A 15,804-nucleotide genomic window follows, 5' to 3' on the forward strand; every position below is an offset into this window, starting at 1 on the left:
TTGAGTACTTATTCATCATAAGTACTGATCTTCAGAATAAGTTAACATCTTTTTTCTTGGGAAGACCCATTTTTAGAATGCTTACTGACAGGACTAAAGAACATTTCTATTAGTCAAACCAAATGGCATTTCTTCAATGTTATTGGTAGGTAGCATATAAATTCTAGAGTTAACTGATGACATTCTAAGTATCTACTCAGGGACTAACTGGTTTCTGAAACACAGGTTTAAGACACAAAAAGTACCTGAGGAGATTATATACTTTCCAAGAGAAAGGACAGTAGTGTATTGTCTCCCACGCTATAAAAAAACCCTAAAAAACCACTTTTTGGACATTTAATGTATGTATATTTATCATTCTGTGCTACAGAGCATTATGAGGTAGTTCAACTGATAAACTTAAAATATTCTGCCATGCCATAAAATACATACTTGTACTTCTGAAAGAAGTTTGGAGCTTCAAAAAGTTTGGACCACTCTGCCTTACTCAGCAAAATTTCATCTGTGATAGCAAGACCTAAATTATAAAAAAAAAAAATTTAAACTTTTTTTTAAAATACAGTTTAGTATCCACAGTAAAGACAATTTGTTAACTAAGCAAAATCTACTAAGAATTACTTCCTCCCTTCAAATTCACAGCAATTTATCAATAAGATTAATAATTCAGTCATCCTTTCATTAGTCATTAGTTAAACCATATTACTAAAATAACTCCATCTGAGTAGAAGTGTATGTTATTTGATCTGACAGATTATTTCACATATTTTTGCTCTGTGGTGTAACACAGCTCCATTTCATTTTTTTGCATATGCCACACTAACTATTCAGTTCAAAGACAAAAGATCTTTCCCTTATAGTATTTGAATCACCCCTTGTGCAAGGCATTTTACAAGGCAAAGAAACAGTGAGTCAGTAAAATACTGCTCTCAGAAATCTAGCTGTAGGTTGCTTGCCTGCATCAAATCTACTTCTTCCTATAACATCTTCCCTTATCTGTTATAATTATTCATTACTTGGATAAATCCAGAGGACTCATCTTCAAGAGAGTCTATTGACTTACACCAGGTCTAGAAACAGGCATCAAGTAGAACTATTGCTAATCCTTCATGTAACATGACACAATCTAAGGCACTAACATGAAGTTACTATACCATTAGTTCTAATTTTCAGAGCACAGTAATTTTCATTACCCTCAGTTTCTAAGAGTAAAGGACAGACCTGCAGAAGGATCCACTAAGTTTGCAGTGTTAAGCAACATTAAGCTTAACAGGCCAAGTTCAACCTCCCTCAAAACAGTCTCTCAAATAAGCTTTTTAACATCCATCCACCTCCCCCTTTCAAAGCATATCCACAATGAAACTATTTTAAATCTGTCTGAAAACATCTATATAGAGAGCATAAGGTAATACTTACCTTGTTTAAATTCCTCAACCATGACCATCCGTGTGGAAACGGACACATTGTACGTAGAGTTCTGCTGTGGGTATGCTGGTGTAATTATAGGCATAAGATGGTACCTATCACTGGGGTTTACCTACATATAACAACAGCCAATCAGTTTCCTTCAAGCATACACATCAGTTAACAAATTTGGATTTCTCCCTTTACTACAACCAAGTCTTAAGTTCTAAGAGACCTTCATTTGCAGACCAAGAGTAAAGTGAAAATTTAGAAAACAAGAATAATGATTTCACAAAGGACATAGTTCTGAAGAACAGTGATGTGGGAGGGCTGTAACCTGTCAGCACATCAAGATCAAGTTGCAGGAATTTTTAAATCCAGAAATGCCAACCAAACAGAACAATTTCCCTCTTTAACAGGAATCAGTTTGTGATTACATGAAACCAAGGACACCTCATCACCATATGAGCACCTTCTGCAGAATGACTGTCTTCGGACCTTGTGAAAGGTATTTTATACTTTATTTCTGTAACACTACTGAAAATTAAGAGCCATTTTAAGAAAAGAGGCTCTATGGAACCTGACAGAAGCATCACTTGCATTAACGTACTTTTATTTTACAGCAGACAGGGTAACAAAAAAAGAAAGGACACAACATACACACCAAAGTACATTAAAATATTATTAGGGTAACAATCTTGTAGAAGGTAAATAAAAGATAAACCCCTGCCATTACCTTAGCCCACTTTGATTAGTTACTACAACAGTTCCCGTCACACACTGACCTCAAACCTCCTGTTTCAGGAATAACAGACTCAAGAACATGTTTTCAACCACTTCACATATTTAAATGTGAACTTTTGTCAATCAGAAAAAACAGATTTGAAGTACAGAAGGGAATACAACTCAACCTCTGATGCTTACACTATTCATCAAAATAAAGATTAGTTTAATACTGCGACTGACAAAACAGCATTGAGCACACTCTTATTATACCCTACTGAAAGCTCACAATGGGAGCCATGCATCTGCTGCAAGCTGTTTCACTGACTGCCTGAAGGACAAACATGTCCAATCTCCTTAATGTAAGTGCTACAAAGATGGAGATCAAGTATTATAAACAATACAGAAAACAACTAAAAAGACTTCAAGTTATGATCTTCTTTGGTGCAAGATGAAAAGACACTACAACTATATGGAACCAAGACTATCTAGCTGTAACTTGCACTGAAGTGAATTCAAGATACTTGCAAAAGTAACAGGCTTTAAATAATAAGCAAACTATTTTAAGATTAGAAATTTTCCAAAACTGCATCACTTTAAGACATATAACTATTTATGCTGAATTTTTATTAAGATGACTTATTGCAAAAAATGGGAGAAAAAGTACATTGTTCAGCAAGTGTGCTTCAAGCAGTCAATTCAGAAAATTAGGGTAACTTTGTTCTATACTCAGGAGAATTAGAGGTTACCTATGAAGATATAACACCACAACATTAAGTTCAATAAATCCAAAATGAAGTTCACCTAGAATTTTTTAAGCAACCGAATTTATTGCACAGTGTGACTTAGAGGGGAAAAAATAACACACTAACCCTTGGGTCCCATACAGGCAAATTAAGATTGCATTCTTCTGGCTGTTTCAATAGCACTGGATTTGGCCATTCCCTGTTCAAAAAGATTGTAGCACTGAATAAGACTACTGGATACAACCATGTATGATACACAAACAACACTTTTGAATGTGATCCATCTTAAATCTTCTCTCAAAATAAAGCACCATTTCCTCACGACTAGGCTGGTCTAACTGGGGCTGTTTAAATAAGCTGTATTGCTGAACTACAACACAACTGCAATTAGCTTCTCCAGGGCATCAGAACAAGGCATTTTCTGTAGTCCTGAAGGTTTAGATAACTAATTAAAACTCCTCTATATTCTTCCTGAAATATACTAATAAAAGATAAATTCCTCTGTGAAGATTGACTTTAAGTCCATCTTCAAGCCAGCTGTTTTATGGACAAACTACAGAACAAACAGCCAGCACAGTTACAGGCATATAACATAACAAACCATATGCATTAAAAGAACATTATAGTCAAGAGAGAAAGAAACCTTGTTGAAATAAACACTAAAAAATAACACTTGTTCTCCAAGTCATCTTACCCCATGAATAAAAATCACCTTCCTATAAAGAGCAGAAGTCAGTTATCTCTTGGAATTTGTACTTCATGCTCCTATGCTATACATGTCCAAACTGGAGAGAACTCCAAGAAACACATTAAACAGAGATTGCAACCAACTTCCCTTTATTACCTCGGTGTGGTAAAATATTACTACATACCTCAAGGAGGCTGTAAAGCCTATGAATACAAGACAGTGAAAGTGTGTAAATTATCTTCACATTAAGAAGAAAAGACACTACACTTGGAGGAAAGCAACACCTTGGTAAGTGATTCTTAAAGTCTGTCGGTGTCTCATGAAGAATACAGGTATCCAAATACGGACTTTCAAGAAAAACAGTATTCATTTGTAATCTGCAAAGTTCACTTTTGTCCCATTTGTTCTAAATTTACTTGGAATGTTCCCATCAGAGTTATTCAAACCATGTTTCTGAGCTAACTAGCTCAAGAGTATGAAATGGTGTGTAATTCTGAAACACCTACCACTCTATAGTGAAAAGATTAAAACCCACATTTTTGCCATCAGTTCTCTTAAAATGCATTTAAGCTATGTGCCTAAACCAGATACTGGCATACCTCCTTTATCCATTATCCCAGTACCTGAATGGTAAAATACTTAAATTTTTGGGGAATAAGCTATTATTTTGTATTATAAAAGTATTTTATCTGAAGAGTATTGTTGAATTACAAAAAATACTTGAGAAAATTTTAATTAAGAACCTGGTGGCTTTGGTTTGGATGCTTTAAAAACAAGATATATTGGATGACTTCCTGAAAAACTAAGCTGACAATTTCTGGTGGCAAGAACAATGCTTCTAACTTAATTTGATAACAGCTGAAAATGGTACCATAAAAACAGGACTAAAATTTAGTGTCTACAAACAATTTTATTTTAGTTTAATCTAAATTAAAAACAAACAAAAAAAAAACCAAAAAAAAAACATACCATTTAGAAAATACCAAGAAAAATTTATGTACAAGAGTTGATGCTATTGCATTTGGATAAAGCTGGCAAGTTCTTGCTACTAGCATAGCCCAGGAAACACCACCAAGGAAACCTAGTATATTGGAATAGATGTTGTGGCCTGTAGATCAAGAAGAAAAAGACAAAAGAAGAAACATGTCAGTAACCAGAAGAGGTAGGGAAAACTTCACAAATTTTGGAATATAACTGCTTACGTTTTGCCCACAATTTGATAGCTCTCAGTGTTAACCTGAAGTTGTCAATGTTTGGTACTAGATGCAGAATTTCATCGGTTACTCGGCAACCTGCAAAAGAAAGAATTAATTACAGTTGCTGCTTTTAAAGTTTTTTGCTTGCTTATCCTCCCCCACCGTCAACACTACCAAACTTTTTCGACAAGCGTGCTGGAAACTCATTTCCTATTCTGATCACTTTTGTTTTGGATTAGAAAGCTTCACATATTTTCATGTGCCTCTTTCCATTTTTAGTGTTTTATGGCAACACTCAGGTAGCCAATTCATGAGCACATGACTACAGATTTGGACTGCTACTTGATTTTTTTGTTATTAATAAACTATATAAGCTATTGAAGAACAAATAAGTTCTGCTGCTATATGAATAGATGAAGTATAATCATGGAATGTGCAGGCATAAGTCTTCATGGTGTAAGCCTTCGTGCATCTAGAGAAAACCTGCCAGCATAGGTCAAAGTTCTGCATTTTAAAGACCAGGCTAAAAAGAATAGTTTTTAAACATACTAGCTGTACTACTACTTTGATGGCATATTTTCAGACTGTAACATTATAGATGGTAATATTAACTGCTTGATTTTAGGGGGCTTATTGTAAAGAATAAGTAGTACTTCATTGTTACTAAGCAGTTGCAGAGAGCTGTTTGGATGAAAATACTATTATCTAAGATTACTTTTAAAGTAAGAGGCAACTACAAATTCTAGAGATTGCACAAGATGGGAATTTCACAAAACAGTTTAAGTAGATGTGATATCTCAAATTATGAAGTTTCTAGCTTGTAACAACAATCAGTGCTCCCCCCATGCAAACATGCTCCCCTTCCCCATCAGCTGCAGCAAGGCTGAAACCCCCACTATCCTGTACATAAACAACCATTTCTTAAACAAAGGTATTATAGAGGAGTTAAGGGTTACACAAGCTAGTAAGCTACTAAAGAACCGACCTCAAACTGACACCATTTTGATATCTCAAATTTATCACCGAAGCAATTTCATGTATGTTTATGCAAACATGAATTAAAAAATACACATCTTTATAAATAAAAATACATAATGGTTCACAAAAAAGTCTTGCAGTCCCATTAATTTCTAGAACCATATACCAACCAAACAAGAGAAAAAAATCATGAACAGTCTGGCCAACAAGCACCAATCCTTCTCTCTAGAAAGGTATACAAAACTGGCAATAACTTTATTTCCAGATATGAAGTTGCTGTATTTTCAGTCAAATTCACAACTACTGTATCAAAGAATCTAGGACAGTTATTTAACGATTAGACATGCTGATATACAAATCAGTACATACATACCATTAAGACTTCGTATGCATCTAATGTCTAAATTTTTAAGTAGGCTGTCGTCTCGTAGATCTAAGTCCTCAGGAATAGTTTGCAGTGCTAATCTTGCAAACAAAATATCAATCTTAAGAACAAAAGAAGAGGTAAGACATTAGAAAACTGTTCTTTCCTCTGTAGGATTCTATAAGTCATTTTCATCAAGTTTACTAATAGTAGACTTGCTAGTACAAAGAATCCCTTTAAAAAAATACTAACATCCTTCACAGACACTCAAAGAAACATTTTCACAGGCTTAATCTATCTTACAGCTCCTTTTCCAAGAGGATAAAATACCCATTTAGATTAATATATAACCAGCACACGCACAAAAACTATGCTCACTGGCAATGTAAATAAAATCACTTGAGAACAAGCATCACTTCTAGGTCCAGAATACAAAATCCTATCAACATCAGAACATGCCATGAAAACATAAATCCTACTGTTTTGGGTGAAATATTCTCAAACATTCTAGAGAAGAATTCTAGAGAAGACTGGGGGGAGTCTCCATTGCAACCCCTCATGAGGGTGCAGAACACGACAAAGGGGCAGATACAGACCTCTTCACTCTCACAACCAGTGACAGTACTCAAGGAAACAGCATAAAGCTGAGCCAGAGGAGGCTTAGATTACATATCAGGGAAAGCTTTTTCACCTGGAGGGTGGCTGGGAGCTCAAACAGGCTCCCCAGGTCAGTGATCACAGCCCCAAGCCTGACAGAGTTCAAGAAGCATTTGGAAAACCCTCTTAGGCTCAGGGTGTGACTCTTGGGATGTCCTACACAGGGCAAGGAGTTGGACTTGGATGATCCTGATGGGTTCCTTCCAACATATTCTAGGAGTCCATGAAAATTACCATGGTAATAAGAAAGAGTAGGATACCTTCCCCAACCCCTGCAAAGCACACATGTAACTAGCTGACTCTATGTAAGACCAGTATCGATGAAGAGTCTACATACCTGATTACAGAAAAAGTTTTGAAAATTCAGCAAAATGCTTAGCAAGCATATACATTTTGAAACTACATTGAACTTCTTTCCTATTACTTCTGCAATACTTAAACCTAATAGTTTTCTAGGCCAAGAACATCTAAAATACTATTCAGCACTGAGTTATTTTACATGGCCCAGCACACAAGGACACTGCAGAGTGCAGAAGTTAGTTTGTCTTTTCTGTCAGTCAGTTGATGAGAATATCAAGTGCCTATGAGCAGACTGTCTGCGAGGCAACAAAGGCACTTCACCAAATGAGGCTTTTCACCAAAGTGGTTATCACTTGACCTACAAGACGATGAAATACTGAGTACTATTGCACCAAGAACTAAACCGGATTAGTAACATTAAAATTATTTCAGATAAAGCGTAGCTGAAGACACCTTAAGGACTTTTTGTAGGTACTTAAAATTTTACATCCATCCATTTTAAACTATGAAGCCCTTCTCTACAGAAAAGTATTTCCAAAGTATTCAATGCATTTTGTATTTTGAAGTCCTTAATAGCTGATCGTATCAACAGTCTGTATTACACAAAGTTGTTCCTACTTGAGTCAAAAGTACTACTTCTCAGTGTAAAACAAGTTCAAAATTAACTTCAGCTTGAAATTCTGTTCTGATCTATAGAAGGTCTAGCACCTCTAAAGATTCAAAGCTCATTGACATTTATTTTCAAAGAAATAAATTAGTGTGCCTTATGTAACTGGGGGAGAGGTACTGGCAATCAAATACAAGTACTCTACAGGAAAAAGAAAAAAATTTTAGAAGTTGTTTATTTTAAACAGTAACACAAAATGGGCATGTAAAAACTCATTGTCAGAATTTCTTTTAAGGTTTAAGAACAGGATCACAACAAAACTAAAGTTCTTTTCTTCAGTCATACCCTCTGGCATGTCTTGCCTCTGTTAGCAAAAGGAAAATTAAATTAAAATCTTTTGATACTGACATAGCTGGGCATGAACACAACTATTAGAACCACTGGTATATACAAAGAGTGTGCAAAAAGAACTCTCATGAACTATCAGCAACTTGAGTTAAGTCTCAGTAATAAACCTAAGCCCACCAAAGCCCATCATATAAATTACTACATTGGAGCAAGATGTTACTTTGAGAGGAAACAGTCCTTTTGTTTCCCCCTATTTGGTCTTGTATTTCAAATTTCATTTTTTAAAAAGGAGAGACAACTCCAGCTTGAATGACTGGAGGGAAAAAAAGCCCAACGTGCAAAAACCAAACTGACCAGAGGACAGCTATGGCAAGTTTCAACATCTAGAATGAATAGCTAAGCTATGGAAACAGCAAACAGACTGTTCAGAAAAATGTTCCTTAATACCACCCAACTGCATATGGACAGTGTAAAGCGGCTAACAGACACAAATTCACAGACTGGGAGAGAAGAAATTGCCAAACTTGTATACAATACTACACCATATCATTTACCAGAAGATTAGCATGGTAATGCTTTCCCCTCTGCAACCTAACCTTCTGGGACCCACCAGTTACTGGTTGAGATAACCCAACTACAAGTCTCATCAACTGTGCATATAAACAGGTCATCTGTTTTTGTCCTGTAACCAAAAGATGACAGTTTGACTGTGTAACAGTCTGAAAATAATAAACAGAGTATCTTTTGAAATCACCATTCCTGTTTCCATAGCAAAAATCAAATCAACCAAGTTCAGTACTCCAAGACAGTTGATCCATCAGGCTACAGCCACCAAAACCATTGTTGTGCTCACATGTTTACAGACATGTCAAGAGATCAGAACAAAAGGAATACCCAGCTTGCTTTCAGCAGCACACTTTTGATAACTACTTAAAGACCACAAATTTCTATAATGTAGGATAATGAAGCAAATCTTTCATGTTTGGACAGCTAATCATTAACAGTCAAAAAAAAATTCTAAAGCCACATTATTTAGAAATATAAATTTATTAAATGTTAAGCCTAAATAATGCCTATGCTGGTATGCTGGTACCCTATACAGGTCAGTAAACTAATTAGTACAAGTGGGTAGCAGAAAACAAAACAAAACAAACAAAACCACAACAAAAAAAAAAAAAAGAGGGAGATATTCTGCACACAGCTTTATGTCCATCAAAAACTTATTTCAGTCTTAAATCTCCACTTTAAATTACAAAACTGAGGACTACTGACAAAATCTTAGGTATGACCTTTGGAGAGTCACTTTAATAGCATTCCTATTACTGAATAATGACTTAATAAGATATTAAAAACTTTGTTTTAACCATGTTCTACCAAAACAAATTAAAATAGAATCTTTACCTCTATTCCATCAAAACAAAGTTTAATAACTGGGACAAAAGCTTCTTCAACAGCCTGGGGGGAAAAAAGGTGCATTTTATTTTCAGTATAGAGAACATTTATAAACAATAGCTACGAGGTCTAGACAATCATAATGAAATGCTATTTATATCAATGCTTTTCTGTTTTCAGGTTGATTTTTGTCAGTAATGTCTCTCTCCACCACTGAGAACTTATGCAGTAAGCACCACCTGCTATGTGCTACAGTTGTCTAGATATTAATTATGATCCCAACTTGTACCAACCAGTGCTGATGGTGTTGCCTCAAGGTTCAACCCTCTTCTCCCTACACACAAGACATGATCTTTTACTCCCCGCAAATATCTCTAAGTACTCCAAGTCTAAGCTATGGGGATTCTTGCACTAAAAGGCCTATTATTTCTGCTTCCACAGTTGGTATAAGAAATGAGGAGAAGACTGTATAACTATGCAGCCTGACATCACCTAAAGCAGTTGCATGTCTCCAGAGTCTCCAGAGGTCGAGCACGTTTTTAAACTGTGTTTTGATAAACAATAGCACGATGGAAATTCACATCTATTCTGGAATCAGCTGTGAGTATCATTTTCCTGAACTGAGCATCTGAACTAAATGCAGATCTGCAGCACATTGTTTTACTAAAAGCAATGAATGCTGCCTACCTCTAAATAAGAAATACTTTGAACTGTTGGAGGATAAACTCCCAAAAGTATTTCAGTTCTCACCAAGAGGAGACAACACTACTGTCTGTGCTCAAACCTTAACTAAGGTTATCTTAATGTTACTGGTTGGCAGGATGGATCGATCCTAAGCAAAAAATCAAATTTACAAGCGTCTCATACTCACTACAGCAACCACTAAGAAAGTTTATGTTCCTCTAAAGATGGAGGTTTACAAACTTCAAATACCAGCTGGAATGATTTAAAAGTATTATGACATCCTGACATAAAGGTTGTTTGCATCACTACAGTGCTACACTGGATACCGTACATACCTTGCTGCTAAATCAACTACATTACCTGGAGTTTAAGAGTTTACAGTAAAGGTGAACGGAAACCTGAAAATCTGAATCCTCTCAAATATAGCACATCAATTTAAAGATTACTGAATGTGTTCATATATAGTGTTGAAAACAAGTTGTTTCAGTGCATATAGTGTTACCACTAGATGTTTGCACTACCCTGGTAGTTACAAACTGCATAGATTGGAAGAAGGCTGCAGAGTCAGTTCCATATATTTTATGAAAGGAGGACTAACCAAACAAAGACCTGCCAGCAGCTACCTTCACCACAAAAAAAAAAAAAAAAAAACTGGAGCAGAGAAAATTTTCTGAGCCAATATCAAGATTAAAGCTCCCACCAGCTGACTCGGGGAGGTGTGTCACTGAGGTATAACAGAAACAAAATACTGCATTAGTATGGTCATCCAACACTATAAGGGAAATCTTCATCTTTAGAAGCTAAAAATGATGCACAAGCATTTAGTCACAAAACACACTAAAAATATAGCTTCCCTTTTCAAATGCATAGTTAACAGCCAATATAAAAAGTTTAGTTAATATCAACCAACATTACTGTTTTATGTGAAAACAAAGTTATAAAAAAGCAGCATAAAACCTTCATTAAAACTAAGCCATTTTGGTCCTGAACCCTGTCAAAATAACATTTGCATTTGTGTCTGCCTCCTTCTAGAGAGTAAACAGAAATTTTGCCATACTAACACACATGCTAAGAGATTATTCTGCCATTCAAATTTTTAAATGTATCTATTAAGTGAGACCAGAGAAAATTCAGAAGAACTTTTATTTATTTCAACTCTTATGATAGGCTTTGCTGCAGATTAACAAAAAAATCTTTTAAAAAGTTTTAACAATAAAATGATATTTATTTATTTAATTCAACATCTTTCACTACAGAATTCTCCTAATCCTCAGGTCAGCAAGCTGTATCAGGTGTTTCACATACCCTCAGATCTTTCACTTCTTCTTGTTGTTTTAACTTTTCATAAAATGATGTGAAAAAATCACTTCTTTCAACATGTCTTGGTGCAACACACAGGGCATCAATATCAGCACCTGAAATTGGTAATTAGCAGGAGTATATTACTCAATACTTCACATGCACAGATAGAAATAGCAATAGATATATTTTTACTAATAATTAAGCAGTAAAATTTAGTTTCATCATGTGGAATGGTGGTTTTTTGAAACATTAAGTCAAACCAAATGAAAAATAATTCCTGGCCACTAAACATACAGAACACATGCATACACTCTTGCTTCAAGTGTGGAACACTTGTAATTTTCAAAGAACAAAACCTGAAAATTTAAGTATAAAACTTCCTCTGTCTTTAAATAATTTTCAACTTTTTTCTGTTTCTCAATCCATGAAGAAATCATAATATAGGAATATATTTCTTTTATTTAGAATGAAGACTAGAGATGGCTAACAAAAAAATTTAAGAAATCTAACACCACCTCAAAATACAGCAAGATCAATCATTAACTCAAACACATTTTTATCACAAACAGAAACGTTACCTTTCGTATGAACCCCTAATCTATACGATCCAAATGTAAAAATTTTTCCTCCAACGTTTTCTATTACCGATTGCGGAAGATTCTAAACGGAGGAAAAAAAAAAGATTATTTTACCTTAACAACTAACAACAACACAAACCATTTATTTTCAAACAAGAGGAAAAACATTGCACAAAAATTATGCTGTTGAACTACTGAAATCATCTCAGTATTTACAGAAAAGACTGAGGTACCTTTGCCACTTGGACCATTTATAACATTTCAACTACATTACACATTACCACCTCAAACCTGGTAATTGCTGCACCAATTCTACACTTCAGGTGCAACAGCTTTATAATATTAGAGAGACCAAACATTTTGCTTACCACTCAGGCATTTTAGACAGACACAGAAATAGATGATGGATTCCAATTTAGAGCAACTCAAAACACAGCCTACTCTATCAGTGTTTATCACATTACTTTCAGAGACACTTGTACCACAGCCTTTGAATAAAAATTTGGGGTTAGGAAAAGCATTTATTTTATGTTTAAATTTTTTAGGTACATCTACTAAATTCCTAGTCTTTAAAAAGCTTTTGAATCCACAGTAGTGTGGGCAAAGAGGGCTATCCTTTCATAACAGGATGCAATGCTACAACCTGAAACCCTACATGAATGTTTGCTTACACAGAGGAAGACAAAATAAATCAAAACTTCTATTTTGCAATGTATATGATATTAACTTAAGCAGCTTTCAATCTTACATGGGTCATGATATTCTCACTACTTTCTTTTCAAGGACCAAGATACACATAGCAGGGCTGTCCCTGCCCATAATCTTGTTCATGTATAAATTCTCATTGCATAAAGAAAGTGTACAGAAAACATACAATCCCGAATACACAAAAAGCAAGACAGCTTAAAAAAAAATCAGGTGTTTCCTCCTAAAAAAAACTTCTATAATCACACAAGTCTATAACCATTCAAAAAATATGTGCGAGAGCAGTGATTCCTATAACCTGGCAAAAACAGTATCAGCATTATCAGTGTACTAAAGTAACATTACAGGAACAATATTAAAGAAAAAGACCACAGATCACAAAGATGCGGGAAGTTCATTTTAAGATCAAGCACTGTTTCACAAAGGCAAATACTCTAAGCCTGTGATCAGTACAGTACTACATGCAAGAATTTTGAGAAAAAGTCAAGTTACATCTATCAGTTTCTTTCTTTGACAAGGTTCTACTATGAATGGGCAATGCTGCATGTAAACAAAAGAAACTACACAAGGATGGTATCTGTTTTGATCCCCAAATCTAAGGTTCATCCCATTTAGTACAGGAATAATCTTCCTATAGCACTCTTAAAAACACAATATTGGCAACCCCATGTAAAGTACATCCATACCTTGCTTTCACTGATTTCTCGTATCCATTCCTTTACCAAGTTATTTAATTTTCCCAAAATTAGAATCCTATCAATAAAACAGCAGAATAACAGGTTACAAACTTAGACAAAACTAGCACAATTTTTTATCATTATAATGCGATCATTATTACACAGTAAGTCAACTTGAGTAACATTACAGATCTAATTAGAGATCCTGTTATATATACATATATACTGAAAGTAAGTTACTCCTACAACATTCCCACTATTTTTCACCCCTTAGAAACATTCAAGAGATTTAAGCTCCAAAAAAATGAAAGCATGCAAGGCATATACACATGAATTCAACTTACTTGCAAAATAAAACTTATATTTGAGTAAGCCATGCATCTAAAAGAACAGTGACAAGCAGTACTGAGAGAGGAAAAAGAAAACCTCAAGAAAGCTTAATAAGGAAAAAAAAAATATAAGGCCCATTACAATGAAGTAGTGATGAAGGGGAAAAAATGCAAACCAGGCCCTTAAATGTAAAGGGCATTTTAATTCCTCTCTGTGTTTTGAGGTATTACTCTTAATTGAGAAAAATTAGGCTTACAATTCCACAAGCCTTTAAAAAACCATTTGAAAGAACACAAACACACACACACTTAGTCTTCAACAGTAAACATGAACCTCATGACAGGACACAAAATTGAGTGTTCACTCACCTGCGTTGCAGCTCCTCTTCTTCTTCAAACACACCATAAGGTTTTAGGGTTTCGATTAATTTCTGGGTAAGCATGCAGTCAAACTCCTTGGGGGCAGCTAAACTGATGGGTGAGGTAATGCCATAATGCTTCTGTAGTTGCTGTGTTTGTGATCCCTGGGTTGTAACGGGACTAATAAAGGCAATTAGATAAAGTTACTGACAGAAACAACACAAAAGAAATTTATTTTTTCTCATCAGAGTAGACAAGAGATACATACTAAGAAAAAAAAAAAGTTAAGCCTAGTGTGAGCATTTTCATCCCAAATCAGACTGTTAAATCCATCCTGCTAAGGACACCAACACAGATACCTTTCACCTACTCTTAATATGCATTCATTTTTTTCCCCCTTTATTTTTTTTTTCATTCTACTAGAGCAAAAGCTGTATCAGTTTGGGTTCCTTCACTTTCATAAAGCCTAAAGTAAAGAGAACCTTTCACGTCAAAAAGTCAAGCTGAAATCCCACTCTTAGCAGGCATAAAATTCCTTGGTATACTGCTGTAATATCAGTCCTGCTTGTTTACACCTATTATATACTACTTCTATCATACTAAACGAGAAATATTTTCACAAGGTTAGCTACCTATTAACATGAGGAGAAACTAAAGCAATACTTCAATTTTACTTCCATTATTTGTCATTGTCTCAAGATTTCATTCCTCATTTCCATATAGACTATTTAAAAAAAAACCCCTAAATTAAAAATTGACAAGAATCCACAGAACACTATATAGTTTTCCACAAGTTAAACACATTTAATAACAATTCCAAGTACTATAATTTGTTTGCAATCAAGAATTTAGTCACAATGCAAGGTTAAGCACATCTGTCCCTTTGCTCATCAGCAGAAAAAAAAAAAGGCACATCAGGAAAAATATATTAAAAAGTGTACATTTAAAAAAATTAACAGTCAAGTAATTCTGGGAACTGGGGCAGTGTCTGGGAAAATTATTTTATACTTTATCCTTCAGCTAGGAGGTTTTAATCAACTAATAAAGAACCTGGTAGGAGCTGAATAAATCATATACCTCCTGGGACTTTAGGTGTCAATGAAAACATTTTTTTAAAAAAAGCTGTTCAGATGAATTACAGTAATTCAAATTAAGGACAAAGGAAACACCTAAAACTTTTTGCTCCTTCTAAAACTTTCTTATCTGCAAAAAAAACCCTTTAGGAATGTCAATACAAATAGTAGCTTCAGCCACTTAAATGCCTCTAAAAAAGGCAGCCAGGAAACAAAATATGTCAAAATATAAACATCCTTTGAATACTTTAACTTATACCACAAAGCAAGTTGTTTGAACTACATTTTCTCCCCTTTTGCCAACTTTAATTGGGAACAAAAAGTTTATGCTTTTTAATTTAAGATTTTTCAGTTTACTTTTGCAGTTTTTTTAAAGCAGTAATACAAAACAATCAATATTTTAGCTTTGTGTAACAATTTCCTGATGGTCTAACTCTAATTTTCACCCATTCATAGCAAGAAACTGAATCCAATTCAGCAGGTATTAGACTTCATTAAAAGGGCTGGCAAAACATAGCCTGGCAGATGCTGTTAACTAGATTTCAAAAAAGACTCAATATCACACAAGACCAGATTCTGCTGAGCTAATTTTTGAAGTCAGCAATGCTGACTGAGGCCTCTATATTCCCCCTACTTGTAAGGGCCATGATTCACAAATTCAAGAACTAACAACTAAAACATAATCCTTTATATTGT

At 34.8% G+C, this 15,804-nt stretch overlaps 1 protein-coding gene across 3 annotated transcripts in view; it reads right to left on the bottom strand.

Annotated features, from left to right (window-relative positions):
- PAPOLA (poly(A) polymerase alpha) overlaps window positions 1-15,804 on the bottom strand; it is a 43,680-nt gene that overhangs the window by 20,821 nt on the left and 7,055 nt on the right. For all 3 annotated transcript variants that reach the window (XM_084208214.1, XM_084208213.1, XM_084208212.1), the window contains exons 2-12: window positions 14,045-14,215; window positions 13,356-13,422; window positions 11,965-12,046; window positions 11,390-11,499; window positions 9,410-9,463; window positions 6,106-6,217; window positions 4,761-4,850; window positions 4,528-4,666; window positions 2,997-3,069; window positions 1,414-1,534; window positions 433-517 (exon numbers count right to left, since the gene is read on the bottom strand). In XM_084208214.1, coding sequence (XP_084064340.1) covers window positions 433-517; window positions 1,414-1,534; window positions 2,997-3,069; window positions 4,528-4,666; window positions 4,761-4,850; window positions 6,106-6,217; window positions 9,410-9,463; window positions 11,390-11,499; window positions 11,965-12,046; window positions 13,356-13,422; window positions 14,045-14,215 — 1,104 coding nt within the window. The remainder of the gene's footprint in view (window positions 1-432; window positions 518-1,413; window positions 1,535-2,996; window positions 3,070-4,527; window positions 4,667-4,760; window positions 4,851-6,105; window positions 6,218-9,409; window positions 9,464-11,389; window positions 11,500-11,964; window positions 12,047-13,355; window positions 13,423-14,044; window positions 14,216-15,804) is intronic.

This window comes from Fringilla coelebs (assembly GCF_963513975.1).
Source record: "Fringilla coelebs genome assembly, chromosome: 6".
Classification (NCBI taxonomy): domain Eukaryota; kingdom Metazoa; phylum Chordata; class Aves; order Passeriformes; family Fringillidae; genus Fringilla; species Fringilla coelebs.